At 43.5% G+C, this 19,258-nt stretch overlaps 1 protein-coding gene and 1 long non-coding RNA gene across 2 annotated transcripts in view; one reads left to right on the top strand and one right to left on the bottom strand.

Moving 5' to 3' along the window:
* Window positions 1–19,258, bottom strand: part of LOC138952785 (apoptosis-resistant E3 ubiquitin protein ligase 1-like) — a 105,635-nt gene that overhangs the window by 31,135 nt on the left and 55,242 nt on the right. Inside the window, exons 4-6 of the mRNA XM_070324524.1 lie at window positions 18,275–18,492; window positions 10,176–10,413; window positions 9,538–9,704 (exon numbers count right to left, since the gene is read on the bottom strand). Of these exons, the coding sequence (XP_070180625.1) occupies window positions 9,538–9,704; window positions 10,176–10,413; window positions 18,275–18,492 (623 nt within the window). The remainder of the gene's footprint in view (window positions 1–9,537; window positions 9,705–10,175; window positions 10,414–18,274; window positions 18,493–19,258) is intronic.
* LOC138952802 (uncharacterized) lies at window positions 3,136–5,740 on the top strand. The gene is made up of 3 exons (XR_011451423.1): window positions 3,136–4,177; window positions 4,743–4,827; window positions 5,450–5,740. It is a non-coding gene; the product is annotated as an uncharacterized lncRNA (long non-coding RNA).

Here is a 19,258-nt window from a genome sequence, read left to right as displayed (position 1 = left end):
GAGACCGCATGGAAATAGTGCAGAGAGGACAGCCTCATCTGTTCCTCGTTCACCCTTGCCAGTGTGGAGAGGAGTGTGCACACGTCCTCCGCGTCCTGCTCTTTACTAAGAGTAAAGGGCGCCAAGGAAACTGTCAGAGCGCGAGAAAGCGCCCGCAGGAGAGTCTCGGAAATGGAACTGAGTTCCAACAGCTGTCGGCCCATTTCCTCGGAGGATAGGAGAGTCTGCTCAGAGAGCGGCAGAACAGAATCTTTCCTCAACGGCTTCGTAAGAAGCGGAAGAAATTCCGGCGTGACCGGAAACGGTGCACGCGGTAGGGCAAAGACGACAGAAGTTCCGTGACGACCTTGGCCAAGGCAACTTCCTCTGAGCCGCTAAGGGCACGAAGGAGGAAGCCTGCGCAGGAGCGGCAAGGTATTCCAACGCCAGATCCGGAATTGAACCGTGAGGAACCAGCAACAAAACTGACACCGGAGGCAACCCGCTGCCTGAAGGAGCGGGCTTGGCGAAAAGACGAGAAAGTTGAAAAGCTACTGGCGGTGATTTTTCAAACCGGAAGTAGCTATCTTCCTCTTTCGCCAACCGAAAGTCAGCCATCGCCGACGGACCGGACGCCAAAGGCGTGGCCGAAGCCGAAGCTCCCTCCGGAAAATAGCGAGAAGTGACTTCCACAGCAGCTTCGAGCACAACCCTGAAGCTGGCCGGAGCCCCCGAGAGCGTCTGCTCATCGTCAACGGACCTGGAGTCCGAAGCGACAACAGAAGGGGATGGCTCAAAGCCAAAAGAACCCAACAAGTGACGCTGTGAGGGGAGGCCTAGAGCCTGAAGTCCGTCCTGTTGGCGATCAATGGTACTCATATCCTGACTGAGAGGAAGATGAGAGGCATCAAAAACCGAAGACAGAGCTAGCGGCCACCACCGAAGTGTGTGGATGCCGCTGTCCCAACAGAGGCACGAAGCCTGCATGCCCAGAGGGCAAGCCGTGTCCAAAATTCGCCGGCGACCAAACAGAAGCAGCGGGAACTGAACCGGAACATCCGGGAGGAGCCGGAAGTGCAGCAGCTACAGCAGAGCTATGCCATAGCTGGTGCTGAGGAGCCTGCGAGCTGAAGCCCGGAAACCCTAGGCCGGAACCGGAAGTGACAGTAACCTGTGCACTCCCTGCTTAACCTACACTTCCTGCCAAAGCAGGAAGCGAAGCTGCCGGAAACGGCTGCTGTAAAAGGGCAAGGCTCGAACCGGGAGGGACCATGGGCTGTCCGCAAACCGATGAACCAACACTTCCGGCAGGAGCCAGAAGAGAAGCTGTCGTGAACGACTGCTTACGTATCGCGCAGCTCGAGCCGGATGGGACCATGGTCCGGCCGCTTTCCGACGAGGCACTACCTCGGGGACCACTGGAAGAGCCCCCTACCCCTGCCCGACGAAGATCTCTTGCCCGACCTACGGGAAGGGGCACGAGATCTTTTCCGGGAAGCAGGGTGCGCCTGAGCGGAGGTCATAGCCTGCTGAGGCTGAGCCTGCTTAGGTGCGGCCTGCTTTTGCTGCTTCAGAGCTTGAGGCGCAAAAGAAGAGAACTGCTGTTCTCTGTTGGTGTCAATCTAATGCTTCCTGGCATCAGAGGCCAGGTTGCCGAAGAGAGAACCGTCCACCAAGAGTGACGATCCGAGGGTGTTCCTCGTCGACTCCTCAGAAAACTGGGAGTGGGCGAGAAACAAGTCCCTTCTGCACGAGACCGCATGGAAATAGTGCAGAGAGGACAGCCTCAACTGATCCTCGTTCACCCTTGCCAGTGTGGAGAGGAGTGTGGACACATCCTCCGTGTCCTGCTCTTTACTAAGAGTAAAGGGAGCCAAGGAATCTGTCAGAGCGCGAGAAAGCGCCCGCAGAAGAGTCTCGGAAATGGAACTGAATTCCAACAGCTGTCGGCCCATTTCCTCGGAGGAAGGAGGAAGCCTGCGCAGGCGCGGCAAGGAATTCCAACGCCAGATCCGGAGCTGAACCGTGAGGAACCAGCAAAGGAACTGACACCGGAGGCAACCCGCTGCCAGAAGGAGCGGGCTTGGCAAAAAAACGAGAAAGTTGAAAAGCTACTGAAGGTGATTCTTCAAACCGGAAGTAGCTATCTTCCTCTTTCGCCAACCGGAAGTCAGCCATCACCGACGGACCAGACGCCGAAGACGAAGCTCCTTCCGGAAAAAAGCGTGAAGTGACTTCCGCGGCAGCTTCAAGCGCAACCCTGAAGCTGGCCGGAGCCCCCGAGAGCGTCTGCTCATCGTCCAGGTCCGAAGCGACAACCGAAGGGGATGGCTCAAAGCCAAAAGAACCCAACAAGTGACGCTAAGAGGGGAGGCCTGAAGCCTGAAGTCCGTCCTATTGGCAATCAATGGTACTCATATCCTGACTGAGAGGAAGTTGAGAGGCATCGAAAACCGAAGACAGTGGCTGAGAGAAGCTAGCGGCCACCACCAAAGTGTGAGGATGCTGCTGTCCCAACAGAGGCACGAAGCCTGTATGCCCAGAGGGCAAGCCGTGTCCAAAATTCACCGGCGACCAAACAGAAGCAGCGGGAACTGAACCGGAAAATCCCAGCGAGAGGAGTCCAGAGACATCACGGGCGCCAGAAGACTGGGCCGACAATCCGGAAACGCAAGTGAGCGGCGAAGATCCGGGGAAAAACATCCGGAATCCGAAGACGCCGACGTCACCAGAGAAGCCAACGAGCGAGGGTCGCCTCCCCCGGGAGGGAGAAGGAGCTGGGCACAGGGTCCGCACGCAAAAAATTTCTGCACGGACGGGAGTACGGATCTCTGGAAGCAAAGCAGAAATAAGACTAGCCACCAGAGCGCTAGACTCTGCCAGAGCGCTAGACTCTGGTGTAAACACAGGGGTAGAAACGGACGCACTAGCCGAAAAAGGCACAGGAAAGACAATGTTAGTCTTTAAATCAGAAACATGTACAATGGGGTTCTTAGCAGAAGACATGGACGAGGAATTGGGCATACCAGGCCCTTGCCCTTACCCTCGGCCTTCCCCCCCCCCGTTTTTTCTCACTATCTGCCATGCCGACGACATGAGAAAGTAAACTACTGAAAAGTAACAAGTCGCGTAAGGCGAAAATACAACATTTGTGGCCATTTCTGCGAAAAGGGACCCTGTTGAGCTAAGCCTCTGATTGGAGAAACGCGGGGTCAAAGTTAGAGGAAAATGTAAACAAACTTTGCTGTGCTGACTGACGCCCACTTCAAGTTGAATTTCTAAAAAGTTCAATGAATTATCAGCGATAGCACAATGAGCAGCAATTTAAAGTAATGGAAAATAGTCTTGGGATCAACATTACAAACTTCTAAAAATATTTATGTTCATTCCTCCTCAGGAAAAACACATCGAACCGATGACGAGTTGACTGCGATCATGCCGAAAATGGCGACAGAGTGTTTTGTTGTGCTTCGAGATTCATTTTTTCGTCGCTAGTTTTGGTCAAGTTAAAACAACTTACCTATTTTTTTTTAAATGTTTAACAATGATATAAACTTTCATCTAGAAGCACATTCAGGAAAGTGATGTAGCCAAATCATCGCACAGCCACATTTCACTAGACGGATGATGATCTATACGCATAGTTCAGGTAGATCTGACTTCCACGCGGCCGTAGACTAGCACTGTACGAAGAAGCAGACGACAAACGCAGTAGTTGCCCGATGAAGAACAGTTACTCCCCGTTTTCGTCTTTAGTTGCTTCCCTTGCTAAAGTTACTGACATTTAGATCAGTGGTTCGACTGTCGCTTTCTTTGCAGCTGTGAATTGGGATAGTGGAAGGGCAAGTCAACCTTCTCAGTTGAGCACGGGATGTTCTGCTGACAGAAGTCACTTTGGGATAAGACAACGATTTTGTTGACGAGGTCAATGCTGTTGATTCAGGATAATTATGTTGCACTTCGCCCGGACATTTGTGACTCCGAAGTCGAAGCAGATACTTTGATCACGATGGTGTTGTAAACGTTCATGATGACAATTGCGCACACTACAAATCGGTTAAAGACTTCTCCCAGAGCATATTGCGAAGCAAGGTCTTCCTCTTCCTGATCGTTTGAACGCCCGGACATCGTACATGAGAACATGTTGCTCTTACCATTTGCTGTCTCCACTTAGATCTATGACAGGCTACAATTTTAGGTAAGTTACCATAGACTGCAGTGTGTGTGTGTGTTGTGTGCGATGTGTGTGTGTGTTTTGTGTGTGTGTGTTTGTGTGTGTGTGTGTGTGTGCGGCTTGTGTGTTTGTGTGTTTTTTGTGTGTGTGTGTTTGTGTGTGTGTGTGTGTGTGTGTGTGTGTGTGCGGCTTGTGTGTGTGTGTGTGTGTTTGTTGTGTGAGGGTTTCTGTATGTGTGTGTGTGTGTGTGTGTTTGTATGTGTGTGTGTTTGTGTGTGTGTGTGTGTGTGTGTGTGTGCGTGTGCGTGAATGTGTGTATGTGTGAGTGCGTGTGTGTGTGTGTGTGAGAGAGAGAGAGAGAGAGAGAGAGAGAGAGAGAGAGAGAGAGAGAGAGAGAGAGAGAGAGAGAGAGAGAGAGAGGATAATGACGATGATGATTTTTATGATGATGATGATGATTTTTATGATGATGATGATGATGATGATGATGATGATGATGATGATGATGATGATGATGGTGGTATGTGTGTATGTGTAGTATGTTTTTAAACTCCCTTTTTTTTAACCAATGTTACTCTCTTTTTCTCAGTTTGCTCGCGTGGAACAGCAAACAAGTCCAGCAATTCACCGGACAGTGCAACAACTAAAGACAGCAGTGCCCGGCCACAAAGCAGGTAAGGGGGAAAATACAGTTATATTTGTGTTTATGTGCTGTTTTCTCCAACAAAGAAGCACACACACACACATTCTTTAAAAATTGAGACTGGGCGTCATAGAGGAATATTGCGAGAGAATCGCCTCTGTAATACATGTAATGTAATTGAAGATGAGCTACATTTTCTAGACAATTGCAAGAAATTTAACAATATTAGAAAAAAGTTAGTAGAAGAAGAAGTATCAAACTGTGACTTAAGGAAACCAAGCGATCTGTTATTTAAAAAAGACGAAAAAATTCAAAAATTGCTTGGAGCCTTTGTTTTTAATTGTTTCAATATTGAATGAAATAATTTGTACATCATTTATCCATTCAGTTATTGTACAACTTGTGTCAATATCCTTAAGGGTTGATGACAATAAATTCTATTCTATTCTATTCTATTCACACACACACACACACACACACACACACACACACACACACACACACACACACACACACACACTACATTTTCAATAATATCACCATGACCAGCTTAGAAATGGCAAGTAGATAGGTACCCAAAACCAGACTTGAGCTGTGCAAATAGTAGTTAGTAAATAATATATTGATCAACTCTGTGGTTGCCTTTGTTTCAGAGAAGCAAGTCTTAATTCTACCTTGCGAATGAGGCAGCGGTACAGAGGAGGGTAGCAACTTCAGTCTTCGGCATGGTGCATCAATACTTAGGCATGCAGTTTTGTGTGTGAATGAACACCACGAATCCATTTTGAAAATTTCTTGATCGTCGGCCACATCAAGTTTGACCCTGACTGGCATTTCAGTTTGTTGAAAGTAAAGGGAGACGTTCGATAGCAGAGTGCAGGGATGACATTTTCAATTCAGTGAAGTGATGGACAGACTGACAGACCCACGTGTGCAAGGACACACAGCACCATGTTACTTTCTACAACTGGAAGCTGTATTGACCATGAAAACTGAACAATTAATCCTTGTTATGAAATTTAGAAGTACCACAACTTCAAGTCGACAAGCAGCAGAATCTGGTATTGTTTTCAGCAGACAGCCTCAAATAGTTTGTGTTTGTATGTGCGTGGGTGAAGAAAGAATAGAACATGGAGTGGGGAGAGGTAGTGTGAAAGAAGAAGAGATATTTGAGAAACAAATCATATGGCTGATTGTTGTTTCTTTTGCATGGGAGGAGAGAATGATAGAAAAAGACGAGAAAAGTACAAATTAGGGTAACATTACAAAAAGGGCAATAACTCTGGAATTAAACATTATTTTGACCTAAAACCACACAAGTCATAACGGCAGATGATTGAACTTGCTATTTCCCGGCAAAAGTTTGGCCATTTTAAGTCATTTTGGGGGTATCTCCGAAAAAGGGTCATAACTCCGTGAAAAATTTTTTTCAAGGTCTGAAATTTTCACATCACGTTCTAAATATAACAGTCTGTCAAATAAAATCAAAAACTCAAAATCGATAAATTTGTCAACAGTGTCCCTTTTCGCAGAAATGGCCACATTTAGTCAAGTAGCTGTCGAACTCACAGAATGAAACTGAACGCAATGCAACGCAGCAAGACCGTATACTCGTAGCATCGTCAGTCCACCGCTCATGGCAAAGGCAGTGAAATTGACAAGAAGAGCGGGGTAGTAGTTGCGCTGAGAAGGATAGCACGCTTTTCTGTACCTCTCTTCGTTTTAACTTTCTGAGCGTGTTTTCAATCCAAACATATCATATCTATATGTTTTTGGAATCAGGAACCGACAAGGAATAAGATGAAAGTGTTTTTAAATTGATTTCGAAAATTTAATTTTGATCATAATTTTTATATTTTTAATTTTCATAGCTTGTTTTTAATCCAAATATAACATATTTATATGTTTTTGGAATCAGAAAATGATGGAGAATAAGATAAACGTAAATTTGGATCGTTTTATAATTTTTTTTTTTTTTTACAATTTTCAGATTTTTAATGACCAAAGTCATCAATTAATTTTTAAGCCACCAAGCTGAAATGCAATACCGAAGTCCGGGCTTCGTCGGAGATTACTTGACCAAACTTTCAACCAATTTGGTTGAAAAATGAGAGCGTGACAGTTTCTTTCTTTATTTGGTGTTTAACGTCGTTTTCAACCACGAAGGTTATATCGCGACGAGGGAAAGGGGGGAGATGGGATAGAGCCACTTGTTAAGTGTTTCTTGTTCACAAAAGCACTAATAAAAAAATTGCTCCAGGGGCTTGCAACGTAGTACAATATATGACCTTACTGGGAGAATGCAAGTTTCCAGTACAAAGGACTAAACATTTCTTACATACTGCTTGACTAAAATCTTTACAAACATTGACTATATTCTATACAAGAACCACTTAACAAGGGTTAAAGGAGAAACAGAATCCGTTAGTCGCCTCATACTACATGCGGGGTGCAGAGAAATAAGGATGTGGAAAAGAAGACTTTTGGTAAGTGAAATAAAGGTGATGGATCCAGTCAGGTACAAATAAGACAACAAGAAAAGAATTGGAAAACTGCAGGGAATAGTAGGGAGAGTTTTCTTGGAAGGAAATATAGGTGAAAGGACTGGTAAGGCAGAAATAAGACAAAAGAAGAGAAGAAACAGAACCGTTAGTCGCCTCTTACGACATGCTGGTTAGCATCGGGTAAATTCTTTCTAGTCCCAACCAATATGGGACTCCCCCTAACCCGCGGGGGGTAGCGTGACAGTGCCGCCTCAACTTTCACGAAAAGCCGGATATGACGTCATCAAAGACATTTATCAAAAAAATGAAAAAAACGTCTGAGGATATCATACCCAGGAACTCTCATGTCAAATTTCATAAAGATCGGTCCAGTAGTTTAGTCTGAATCGCTCTACACACACACACAGACAGACAGACAGACACACACACACACACACACATACACCACGACCCTTGTCTCGATTCCCCCCTCTATGTTAAAACATTTAGTCAAAACTTGACTAAATGTAACAAAGTCCCAAGGACGTAAACTTCAGCAGAACCGAACTAGCACTAGAATACAAGCCACCAAAGGTAGCTACAACAACATGCTACTGGCAAAAACGTTCAAAGTCCGAGCACGGACCCAAACATACCAGTATAAACAACATGAGCTAGAGAAAAAATGGCGACCAAAATGGCGGCCACCACAACAAACTACTGAGCAAATTTATAAGTCCAGAGGACGTAAAATTTTCAGCAGAATGAACAATGCAAAACAACAAAGCAAGGAACAATCTCACCAGCTAGAAACAGCTAGGAGCAGACGGGGAACCGAGGCCAGTGGGTGTCAAGCAGACAACAAACCGGCCAGGGGCGAAATCACAGATCGACCTGTCTCTCTGGCTGAAAGGAGTCGAATGAGGATACCATGTGTGGGGTACAGTAGCGTGACGTAATACACACTACGGGAGGTAACCCTATGTGGCAAGCTTGCTACTTTTTTGTATGGGTTGCTTCCCTTATACTATAGACGGGATAGCGTTTTTCAGACACCTTAGCATCTCTGACTGCGTCAATGCTATATGTAATTCGGAGTAAGAATATGTAATTTAATCCTCAGTAGGGCCTACTCAGCATCACGGTGTGTCATGTTATGCAAACCAGCTGATGGTTGAGGCCAAAATTTTGATCAGGTGTGGTGGCAAAAGATAGCTGTGATGTGTAACCTCATTCATTGACAAGATTAGCAAAACCATACTCTTTCTTTCCTCAGGCTTGACCATTGAGATGAACAGTTTGTTACCTCAAATATAGATCTGTTCAGTTGTCTTGCTTCGTTGATCATAAACCATGAAAAGGTGTACTCTTCCATCCAGAAAAGGTGTACTCTTCCACACAGATTCGAAGTTTCTGCTGTGGGGGCTGGGTAAAGGGAGGGGGTTTGGGGTGAGAGAGGGGTAATGGGAGAGTGGGAACTGGACAGTCTGGGAAAAGTCACTGCCTGAAGACCCGCAAGCATTCAATAAATCCAGACAAAAAGAAATTACCACATGCCGCTCTGGTTTTGAATGGATATACTTGCAAAGCATCTGCGCATGTCCCTGTGAGTATATGTGTGTGGCTGCTTTCATGGGGTGCCTGTGTCTTCAGTGATTTGAGTATTTCCAAGTCTTATCTCTCTTCTTTTTACACCATTGATTTAAAGAACTTTTTTTTCCTTTCAGTTATAAGTTGCAGTAGTTTGACGTTATTGTTTTAGTACAAGTAGTGGCTCACGAGTAGCATAGACTCACTCACTGGCTGTCAGTGTGTTTGTGTGTGTGTGATGGGGGGGGGGGGGGGGGGGCACCCCTCCTGTGACTGGCCACCTGCAATGTACGGACAGGTTTGCAATGGCCCAAAGGTGTCCGTTTATGAGAGGGACTGCTGTATATTCATCCAAATCACTAGCAAAGCATAGGTCAACTATTATATTCATCCAAATCACTAGCAAAGCATAGGTCAACTATTATATTCATCCAAATCACTAGCAAAGCATAGGTCAACTATTATATTCATCCAAATCACTAGCAAAGCATAGGTCAACTATTATATTCATCCAAATCACTAGCAAAGCATAGGTCAACTATTATATTCATCCAAATCACTAGCAAAGCACAGCTTAACTTGCAATATATTCATCCAAATCACAAGCTGCGTGAGTAACAGGGATAAATAATAGTCCATTCTAATTTACACCAAATTACTAAATTCACCTCTTCCACTTTGATTTTGAAGAAATGTTTGGACTGGTCGGAGCGGTAGGCAGCAAGGTTGTTGAAGGAATCTCTGGTCTCTATTGTGAGTGGATGGGATGTCCCAGCAGCACACACAACTGTAGAACTGTAGTGCATGAATCCTGTCTTGCTGGCGTCTATGGCACCTGTACAGGTAAAACCAAGAAGTAAACAACTGTAGAACTGTAGTGCATGAATCCCGTCTTGCTGGCGTCTATGGCACCTGTACAGGTAAAACCAAGAAGTAAACAACTGTAGAACTGTAGTGTATAAACCTTGCCTTGTTGGTGTCTATCACACCTTAAAGTGGAGAGTAAATGTAGTGGAATGTAACTGTTAGAGCTTTTTTTTCTTAGAGGAAAGTCCATTCTTCATCTTATTTTTTCAATTGCGTACATTTTCAAAGACGTATCAGACTTTTATTTTGAGGTCAATAGAAGTAGTACACACCATTTGTGCACGCAAAGTGCTCACATTAAACATACACTAGCTACTTACTACCACTTTCAAAGAGGGAATATGTCGAACCGTTCTTCTCCCCTTTTTCTTTTTGTTTGTCAAAACCATTCATTTAACAGCTCAGGAAAATACAACAGTAGCAATTTGCAACAAATCACCTGGTTCAAACGTTTTGGCGAAAGGGCTTCCTTTGATGTGTCGGCCGCCAATCATGACGGAGATGACATACTCGCCCGACTTGTGGACGGTGAAGGAGACGCGTGCCAGGTTGAGGTCGCTGGGTTGGTCACTGCCAAACTCCGTGGTGGTCGCCACCTTGGCGTTCTGGTGGACAATCTCCACTAGCACGTTGTCCTCCTTGGAGATCGGGTACGGCGTTCCGTTCTTCTGGAAAAACTGCAACAATAAAAGAGTTTGCTTGATTAAAGGCACAGTAAGCCTCCCGTAAACCATCACAGATACTGTCAGGCTTTTACACACAGTACAAACACCCTTCCATTTGAACGCTCACCAAACGGGAACATCGTAGGTGCCCTACGTAAAGAGCGAGCAATTTTTAAAGAATTAATTTTGCAGATTGTCTCGGACACTTTTGGACCCATCCTGAACTCAGGTCAAAAATGAGTTACTTCCCTTCGGGTCTCATTCTAAACTGGCGATAGCCGTGAACCGAAGAATGTTTTTGGACCGTGGTGCGTTTTTGCGCTAGACCTAACTTTTAAAATCTAAATAATAAATTGACAGCTTGTTACACAAACATTCTTTAATCATAAAAGAATTCTTTTTTCATCAAGACAAGATCAGTACAATTCGAAGTTGTGAAAGTTTAAAAAAAGAAAAGCCCGGAAGCAGGGTCACGCAAGGGTCGTAGCAGACGACGGTTTATGCATATCGCCAGTTCCTCTCAACAGTCAAAAGCCATCGCTAGAGTTCTTGTGAACCACAACCGTTTGTTTCGTGCTATTGCAAATAAGCTCACATCGAGTCGCATTCAAATTACTAACTGACGACTACATTGTGGAAAAGGGAAACTGGATCACACGGGTTCACGATGGCTCAGGGGTAAGATAAACCACGCAAAAATAAATTCTTTGAAAATTGTTCGCTCTTTACGGAGGGCACCTAGGATGTTCTCAAGCGGTGAGTGTTTAAATGAAAGGGTGTTTGTACTGTGTGTAAAAGCCTGACCGTATCTGTGATGGTTTACGGGAGGCTTATTGTGCCTTTAAGGTAAGGTACAGGCAACACAAAAGACGGCTTTGAGAAATTGTGTTTGTCTGGCTAAATGTGAGCATTCAGGGAATATGACACTGTCAAAAACAGTTTACTTAGTAAATTAAGGTACAAGCAATACATGAAACACTGTACTAGGAAATGATGCTCATCTAGTTAAATGCCTGTAAGAAAGAGGACTATGAGAGACACTGAAAAGAAACCAAAGAGAGGTGACAAGAAGAGATCAATAGTTTTAATCTCTGAGAATTAGAAGAAAATGACATCCTTCCAGCCATATCAACAAGGCCTTTGATGGATAACAGGCAGTGGGATTTAAACACGCTTGCTGACATGTTGAATTCATACAAAACTACAACAGCAATCGTCTATTCAAACCTAGCCAGGAAGATGCAAGACAACAATGTGCTATTCAGCTCAAATACACTAGTGCAGCAGTTTGGCTGAGAACTGCCCCTGAATGAAGAATGACACCGAAAACACTTCTCCTGCAGGCAGCGAACGTTCACAACCAGACCGTTTTATGCCGACTCCATTCCCGCTGCATAAAAGATGACAACTTAATGCAAATGGAACTCTGAGAAAGCAGAGTTGAAAGCATTCTTTATGCCTGCAGACAAAGATCGAGACAGGAAATCAGGTGATCAATCTGTCTGTGATTCAGACATTTTTTCTATACACGCACAATGATTCTAGGTCAGAGTTGCATCTTTTGCATCTCCGGCGCTCCCTGTGTGCAAGCGCACTAGTGTTATCCTGTTAGAAAAGACCTCTCTTCTAATCACTTGCTGCCCGAAGGATATGGTAATTCTTGCAAGAAGGTCACTGTTTTTTTCCTTGCGCAATCCTCTTCTACTAAGAGATTTAAGAGAACACGTACTGATGCCATTGTGTGTGACAGAGAGACAAAAAGAGACAGAGTGCATGTGTGTGTGTGTGTGTGTGTGTGTGTGTGTGTGTGTGTGTGTGTGTGTATATCTGTTTACTTATGTCTGTTTGTGCCTGTGTCTGTTTGTGAGTGCATCAGTGCATGACTGAATTTGTGTAGGTGTGTATGGGTACATAATAAGTGTGCTTGCATACATATATATGTGCATGCATACCTGTGTGTGTGTGTATGTGTGTGTGTTTTTCTGTGTGTGTGTGTGTGTGTCTATATATATGTGTGTGTGTGTGTGTGTGTGTGTGTGTGTGTGTGTGTGTGTGTGTGTGTGTATGTGTGTGTGTGTGTGTGTGTGTATCTGTTTACGTATGTCTGTTTGTGCCTGTGAGTGCATCAGTGCATGACTGAATTTGTGTAGGTGTGTATGAGTACATATATATATGTGCATGCATACCTATGTGTGTGTGTGTGTGTGTGTGTGTGTATGTATGTGTGTGTGTGTGTGTGTGTGTGTGTGTGTGTGTGTGTGTGTGTGTGTGTGTGTGTGTGTGTGTGTGTGTGTGTGTGTGTGTGTGTGTGTGTGTGTGCCTGCACATCCGTGTGTTTTTCATGTCTAATTTTGTTGAAAGACACAGCAGTTGCTTTTTTTTCATTTTTGCATCTGTACTTTTCTTCTTAGATCTTTACTATTAGTGTTAGCGCCAGCAGGGCAGAAAGTGATAATGCTATTCTCCCTATGGCTCCCTTTTCAAAATACTATAGACCTTTGGGAAAGCTGAAAGTGAAACCCCCAAACCATCAAGACCCTACACAGAATACTTGGTGAGAGTTACACAATAATGCTATACAGATCCTCAGCCAATACCCTACACCCTGTAAGACACCCAAGGCCCTGAAACCACCTCTGGCGTCTTGATATGCCAGCAAAAGGTGTAGAACGCGTAAAAGCCAGAGGATAAACAAGATTAGGTGAGTGGCACAAGTGGAGGAAATGCGCCCTCTCTGGGGACAGGGCGCCAGCAGCTGTGGGATCAACAGTCACAGATGCAGCTCCATCAATCAGACCAGGCCAGTTGTTGCCGCAAAAATCAATGGCCAAACCGTTTCTTCCTGCAAGCCCTCGACGTGTCTTTCCACCGCACAACTCCTTTTCTCAGCGCTTAGACCCGAGCCTTCCTCCTAGCAACTCCTGCCACTATTCAAATGGCTGCTCAAAACGCAACAAAAAATGGAAAGGGAGGGAAGGAAAAGGGAAAATAAAAGAGAACAAAAAGATTTGTTATAAAGGGGCTGATCAGTTTCTCCTTGTTTTTTTTAAATCCCTAGTGAAGAAAATCTATGGGAAAACACCACTTTGTATTCTCAAAGCCCCATTGAGGAATAGTTGCCTGGACAGAAACATCATTGCATCATTAAAATTTGGACTTGTTTCTTTGGAATGAAACTGTTACTGTGTTTACATATGCTTTGTTAGTGTCACTGAGCATTACTTTAGTTCACATTTTTCAAAGTGAGAAACTGAGAGAATTTCGACCTTTGGGGTAAAAAAATAATAAGTGAACAAGCTGATTGAGCATCATTAATACATTGATGCTATATACACACACACCCGCACACAATCGCACGCATGCACGCGCACACACACACACACACACACTCACACTGAATGTAGTACTAGAGACAGAAATTCATGTTTGCTCTGTGAAACTGATTTGTCATGGGTCTTTCACAGTCCAAATATTAATGGTAGGAAAACTTGCTCCCCAACTTATACATTAATACATTGATGATTACACACACGCAAACATGCACGGACAGAAACAAACATACTGAATGTACTACAGTGGAACCCCCCTTTTAAGACCCCCCATTTTTAAGACTTCCTCCATTTTTAGACCTTGCTTTCTTAGACTTTCTGTTCATACAATCTGTTAATTTACCATGTACCACCATTTCAAGACTCCCTCCTTTTTAAAACCTGACCTTCTCAGGTTTTTGGAGGTCTCAAAGGGGAGGTTCCACTGTACCAGAGACAGAAATGCTCTGTGAAGCTGAGGAATTGTCATGGGTATTTCACAGTGCAAATATTAATGCTAGGGAAACCTGCACCCCAACTATTACATCCCAGTATCACCTAATTCTCTGGCACTCTTGGGGAAATCAGGAATTGAGTAAATTCCTTAATGAGGCCAATCGGTTTAGCATCATTAGGCCAACAAAAAAAAATTGTCTGTTTCTGGTCACCCGACCGACCCTAAATTTCGGCGCCGACCCTAAACTTTTTTTTTCCAAACTCAAAAAATTTTCCCATTTGTCCAAGCTCAAGATGTAAGATGTCTCAAGTCTTCTTTTCTGTTTCATCATGGAAATATCAGACCAGGTAAACAAAGAAAAACATGTCATACTCTTTCAGTCTTTGTCACAGATTTGTAAATGTGTTGAGTGTCTTGTCTCTATGTATAGTGAATCCAGTCTCTTTGCGCGATTTTTAAAGTTAGTTTTATTGGTCTACATTTGGGGGTAAAAAAAAAAATAAAAAAATAAAAAAATAAAAAAAATCCCTACCTACCTACCCTATTTTTTTTTAGCCATGTTACCAGAAACAGACAATTTTTTTTTTTTGGCCTTAGTCTGAGGATGTTGCAAGCTTGGCCATTGGTATTTTACCGTTTCATGTTAACTGTCAGCGTCCCCTAGCTCTGTACAATGAAATGTCTGACTGTCCCCTAGCTCTGTACAATGAAATGTCTGACTGTCCCGGCGGCCCCCCTTCTAACCTATAAACCATAAATTTGTTGGGCCTTGTCATCAGAAAAAGTATTTTCTTTTTAGGGGCATAAAATCCTGTTTAATTGTCTTGTTTTAATCATACATGTACCGTAAAATCCCTAGCATAAGCCCACCCCCCCTGTGCACAGATTTAGGGCAAAATTGGGGGGTGGGCGTTTGCTAGGGATAGACCCCTTTGCACAAAGTAAGTTTTGTGCTCAACCGTGTAATTGAGTGAATACAAACCCCGAAAGCATGTAAGTTAGGTCGTGTGAGTAGAAGTGAAGGAAAAAAGAAAAAAAAGGACTTTGAGGCAAAGAAGGCCAACCATGAGAGAGAGAGAGAGAGAGAGAGAGAGAGAGAGAGAGAGAGAGAGAGAGAGAGAGAGAGAGAGAGAGAGAGAGAGAGAGAGAGAGAGAGAGAGAGAGAGAGAGAGAGAGAGAGAAAAGGACTGGCTCTTCTGAAAACAACACGAGCATAGTCATTCATATAAATTTATAAAGTAAAAAGAAAATCGCCAGACCTTTGCAAGGACAAACAATAACAACACAATTCCGGGAAAAAGAAACTTGATGAAATGTCAAAATGTCAACACCAATGAAGCCCTTTCTTTCTGTACAGGGAAGAAATTACACGATCGTCTTTGGAAATGAAACGTTAACTGAACTTGGATTTTGTCTTCAAAAGGCCCAATCTTTCTGAGAAAGAAAAGCCCACAAACTTAGGAAAAAAAGAGAAGAGAAACTCGAAAAAACATGAACGATGGGTGGGAGTGAGGAGAGGGGACAAAGAATAAGACAAGTCGCGTAAGGCGAAAATACAATATTTAGTCAAGTAGCTGTCGAACTCACAGAATGAAACTGAACGCAACGCAACGCAGCAAGACCGTATACTCGTAGCATCGTCACTCCACCGCCCGTGGCAAAGGCAGTGCACGTGGAATTGACAAGAAGAGCGGGGTATTCGTTGCGCTAAGAAGGATAGCACGCTTTTCTGTACCTCTCTTCGTTTTAACTTTCTGAGCGTGTTTTTAATCCAAACATATCATATCTATATATTTTTGGAATCAGGAACCGACAAGGAATAAGATGAAAGTGTTTTTGAATTGATATCGAAAAAAAAATTTTGATAATAATTTTTATATATTTAATTTTCAGAGCTTGTTTTTAATCCGAATATAACATATTTATATGTTTTTGGAATCAGCAAATGATGGAGAATAAGATAAACGTAAATTTGGATCGTTTTATAAATTGTTATTTTTTTTTACAATTTTCAGATTTTTAATGACCAAAGTCATTAATTAATTTTTAAGCCACCAAGCTGAAATGCAATACCGAACCCCGGGCTTCGTCGAAGAGTACTTGACCAAAATTTCAACCAATTTGGTTGAAAAATGAGGGCGTGACAGTGCCGCCTCAACTTTCACGAAAAGCCGGATATGACGTCATCAAAGACATTTATCAAAAAAATGAAAAAAACGTTCGGGGATTTCATACCCAGGAACTCTCATGTCAAATTTCATAAAGATCGGTCCAGTAGTTTAGTCTGAATCGCTCTACACACACACACACACACAGACAGACACACGCACATACACCACGACCCTCGTTTCGATTCCCCCTCGATGTTAAAATATTTAGTCAAAACTTGACTAAATATAAAAAAAGGAAAGAAACACGAAAAGGTAAAGAAAGGGGAAAAAGATGACTTTTAGAACAGTCTGCACAAATCCTAGTGAAAGTGAGCCTATAGTCTCTTTGAAAAAAGCAGGGTGGGCGTTTGCTAGGTAGTTACCCCTGTGCACAACTTTTGGCCCAAAGTGGGGGGTGGGCGTTTGCTAGATGGTGGGCTTATGCTAGGGATTTTACGGTACTCACCCAAACAGCAATAGTATTACTGACAGTTTCTGGGGGTAAAGATGTTGCAGGAATGATGGCTTTTCAGACAGGCTACCATGCTTAAAAACAACAACTATGCTAGACTATCATATCAACAGGTCCAGTCAGTATTTCACCTACATGTACTACCACTTTAGCCTCTAACAAACTGCACAAAATTCCACAATCCAGATCAGAAAGAATTTGCCAAATCCATCATATGTCAAGTCAGTTTTTCTCTTAACCCCTTCACTGCCCACCCCGTACTAGGTACGTGGTCATTTTCGGTTTGTCGTACGCCCATAGCCGTACCTAGTACGTGGGATTTGCGTCAGCAACATTTCAGGACATTTCTGAAAACTAAATGGGAGGTAACCACTGTCCAAGTACTTGTAGGGGTTCTAAACACAGTTCTTTCCCATAGACCGTTTGGATAAGTTAGTACCACGTGGTGAAAACTGTGTTAGAAATGTAGAACCGATCTATAGCATTCACAATGGCGGCCGAAAGTCGGACCTCAACTCGTAGACCTGTTTTCAAGCGATACAGTGTTCTGGAAGCTCTACAAGAAGTGATTTATGGATTACCACACAGAAGAATACTTTTATGGGCTGTAATGTGAGTACCTGATGTTTGACACCAGTTTTAGCAGTGTTTTGTGTGGTTTTACGTGCTGCAATGTGTGTGTGTGTAAGTCCGGAAACTGTAATTTTTGACAAAAATGGTCATTATATCAATTTTTACTATAACAATCACAAAGTCCAATGATCATGTCATCCTATAATAGCCAAGGGTATAAGCAAAACACATGCCAAAGATCTAAGAGATATCTCAATAAATGATCGAGCAGTGAACAGATTAGTGAACCTACCGAAGAAAGCGAAATTTTGCCCTGGCACACAGCAATACCAAAATGCTGTTATACTGTGGCAGTGAAGGGGTTAAAAAAAGTCAACAAAATGTGTTTTTTCAAAGTAGCACACTTTCAAAAAAAAATTCCGATCCTCTTCTCCTCAAATCCCCAACCTTACCCAGTCAATTTATAATTTCCCCCACTTCTTCACACTACCGTTCCCTTCCAATCCCAAACCCCAACACATTGTAGGAGGGACAGAAGACCGGCTTGTTGGAATGCCAGGTCCCTGGGTACTTATCAACCTGTCATTGGCCAGTATATGTCACACTACCACTGGCAGAGAGAATGATTCTGTATTCCAGATGACAGGTACCACATCTTTGTGCTTTATGGTATATCATTCCTGGTTGTCATGGCTCTGAGCATCAACTGAAAAGTGGATTGTCAAAGTCAAATCTGATGAGGTTTTCGAAAAAAACCCAGGTCAGTTAATAATATAACTATGTGTATAAAGCTTGACCATCTCTGATTTACACTTGAATATGGGAAGCAACACAATCTGTTTTCAGAGGATAAACACCACCTCCCCACCCCCTCACCCTCACAAACTCGTCAATTAAATCCTACAAAACTTACCCTGACACTGAAGGTCATGGTCTTTCCCACACACTGCGGCTCTGTCCAGTCCCATGACACTTCGCAGAATTGAGGCGCTGGGTAGCGGCCAGTGAAGAGCTCAAAGATGGCCGACTTGGACGTGGGCAGTCGCTCGTAACGCAGTCTGGGTAGCTCCATGTTTCCCAGCAACATCATGACGACTGCTGGCGACACGATCACCACCCACACTGCCACAACTGCACACACAGTAAGGACACATGTCACAAATCACATCATGACGACTGCCAGCGACACAATCACCACCCACACTGCCACAACTTCACACACAGTAAAGACACATGTCACAAATAACATCATGATGACTGCCGGCGACACGATCACCACCCACACTGCCACAACTGCACACACAGTAAGGACACATATCACAAATCACATTAAGACCTGCATCCACCCCAGGCTAATGTTCTTGCAATCGTTATACTACTGATGTAGCACAGAGCACTTTACTTTATCCAGTGTCATTGTAAACAGTTATCAAGTCATCTTTGCAATTGGATGACAGTCACTTTTTGTGTGGAAAGTGTAAGTGTTAAGTGCAGGTATGCTAAGCTACAGCAACAACTACACCATAACTGCTGGCCTCATGATATTGCAACACAATATATGCCCTCCAGCAAAAGAAACTTCTTATACAGCATATTTTTCTTGCTGCCAAATTGATATCCATGAACTAATAATAAAACAAAGCTTATCACCTAGTAAAAAAACCTTGTTCATGTTGCCTTAAATGTGTGTTAATGATTCAGAATGATTTAGTCATTGTGTGTGGATCTGGGAGACGTTAGTCAATCTGTGGACCTAAAAGACTGAAAGTGAACACTTTGGATCATATATATATATATATATCACTGAAACTAGTATGACCTCGGCTGGCCAAAACTGTTAGACAGAGACGGCGCTGACAAAGACAAGTGGTCTTGGTGACTGAGTGAACCCAATTTG

Source organism: Littorina saxatilis, linkage group LG17 (genome assembly GCF_037325665.1).
Source record: "Littorina saxatilis isolate snail1 linkage group LG17, US_GU_Lsax_2.0, whole genome shotgun sequence".
NCBI lineage: Eukaryota > Metazoa > Mollusca > Gastropoda > Littorinimorpha > Littorinidae > Littorina > Littorina saxatilis.
This window is presented reverse-complemented; position numbering and strand designations above follow the sequence as displayed.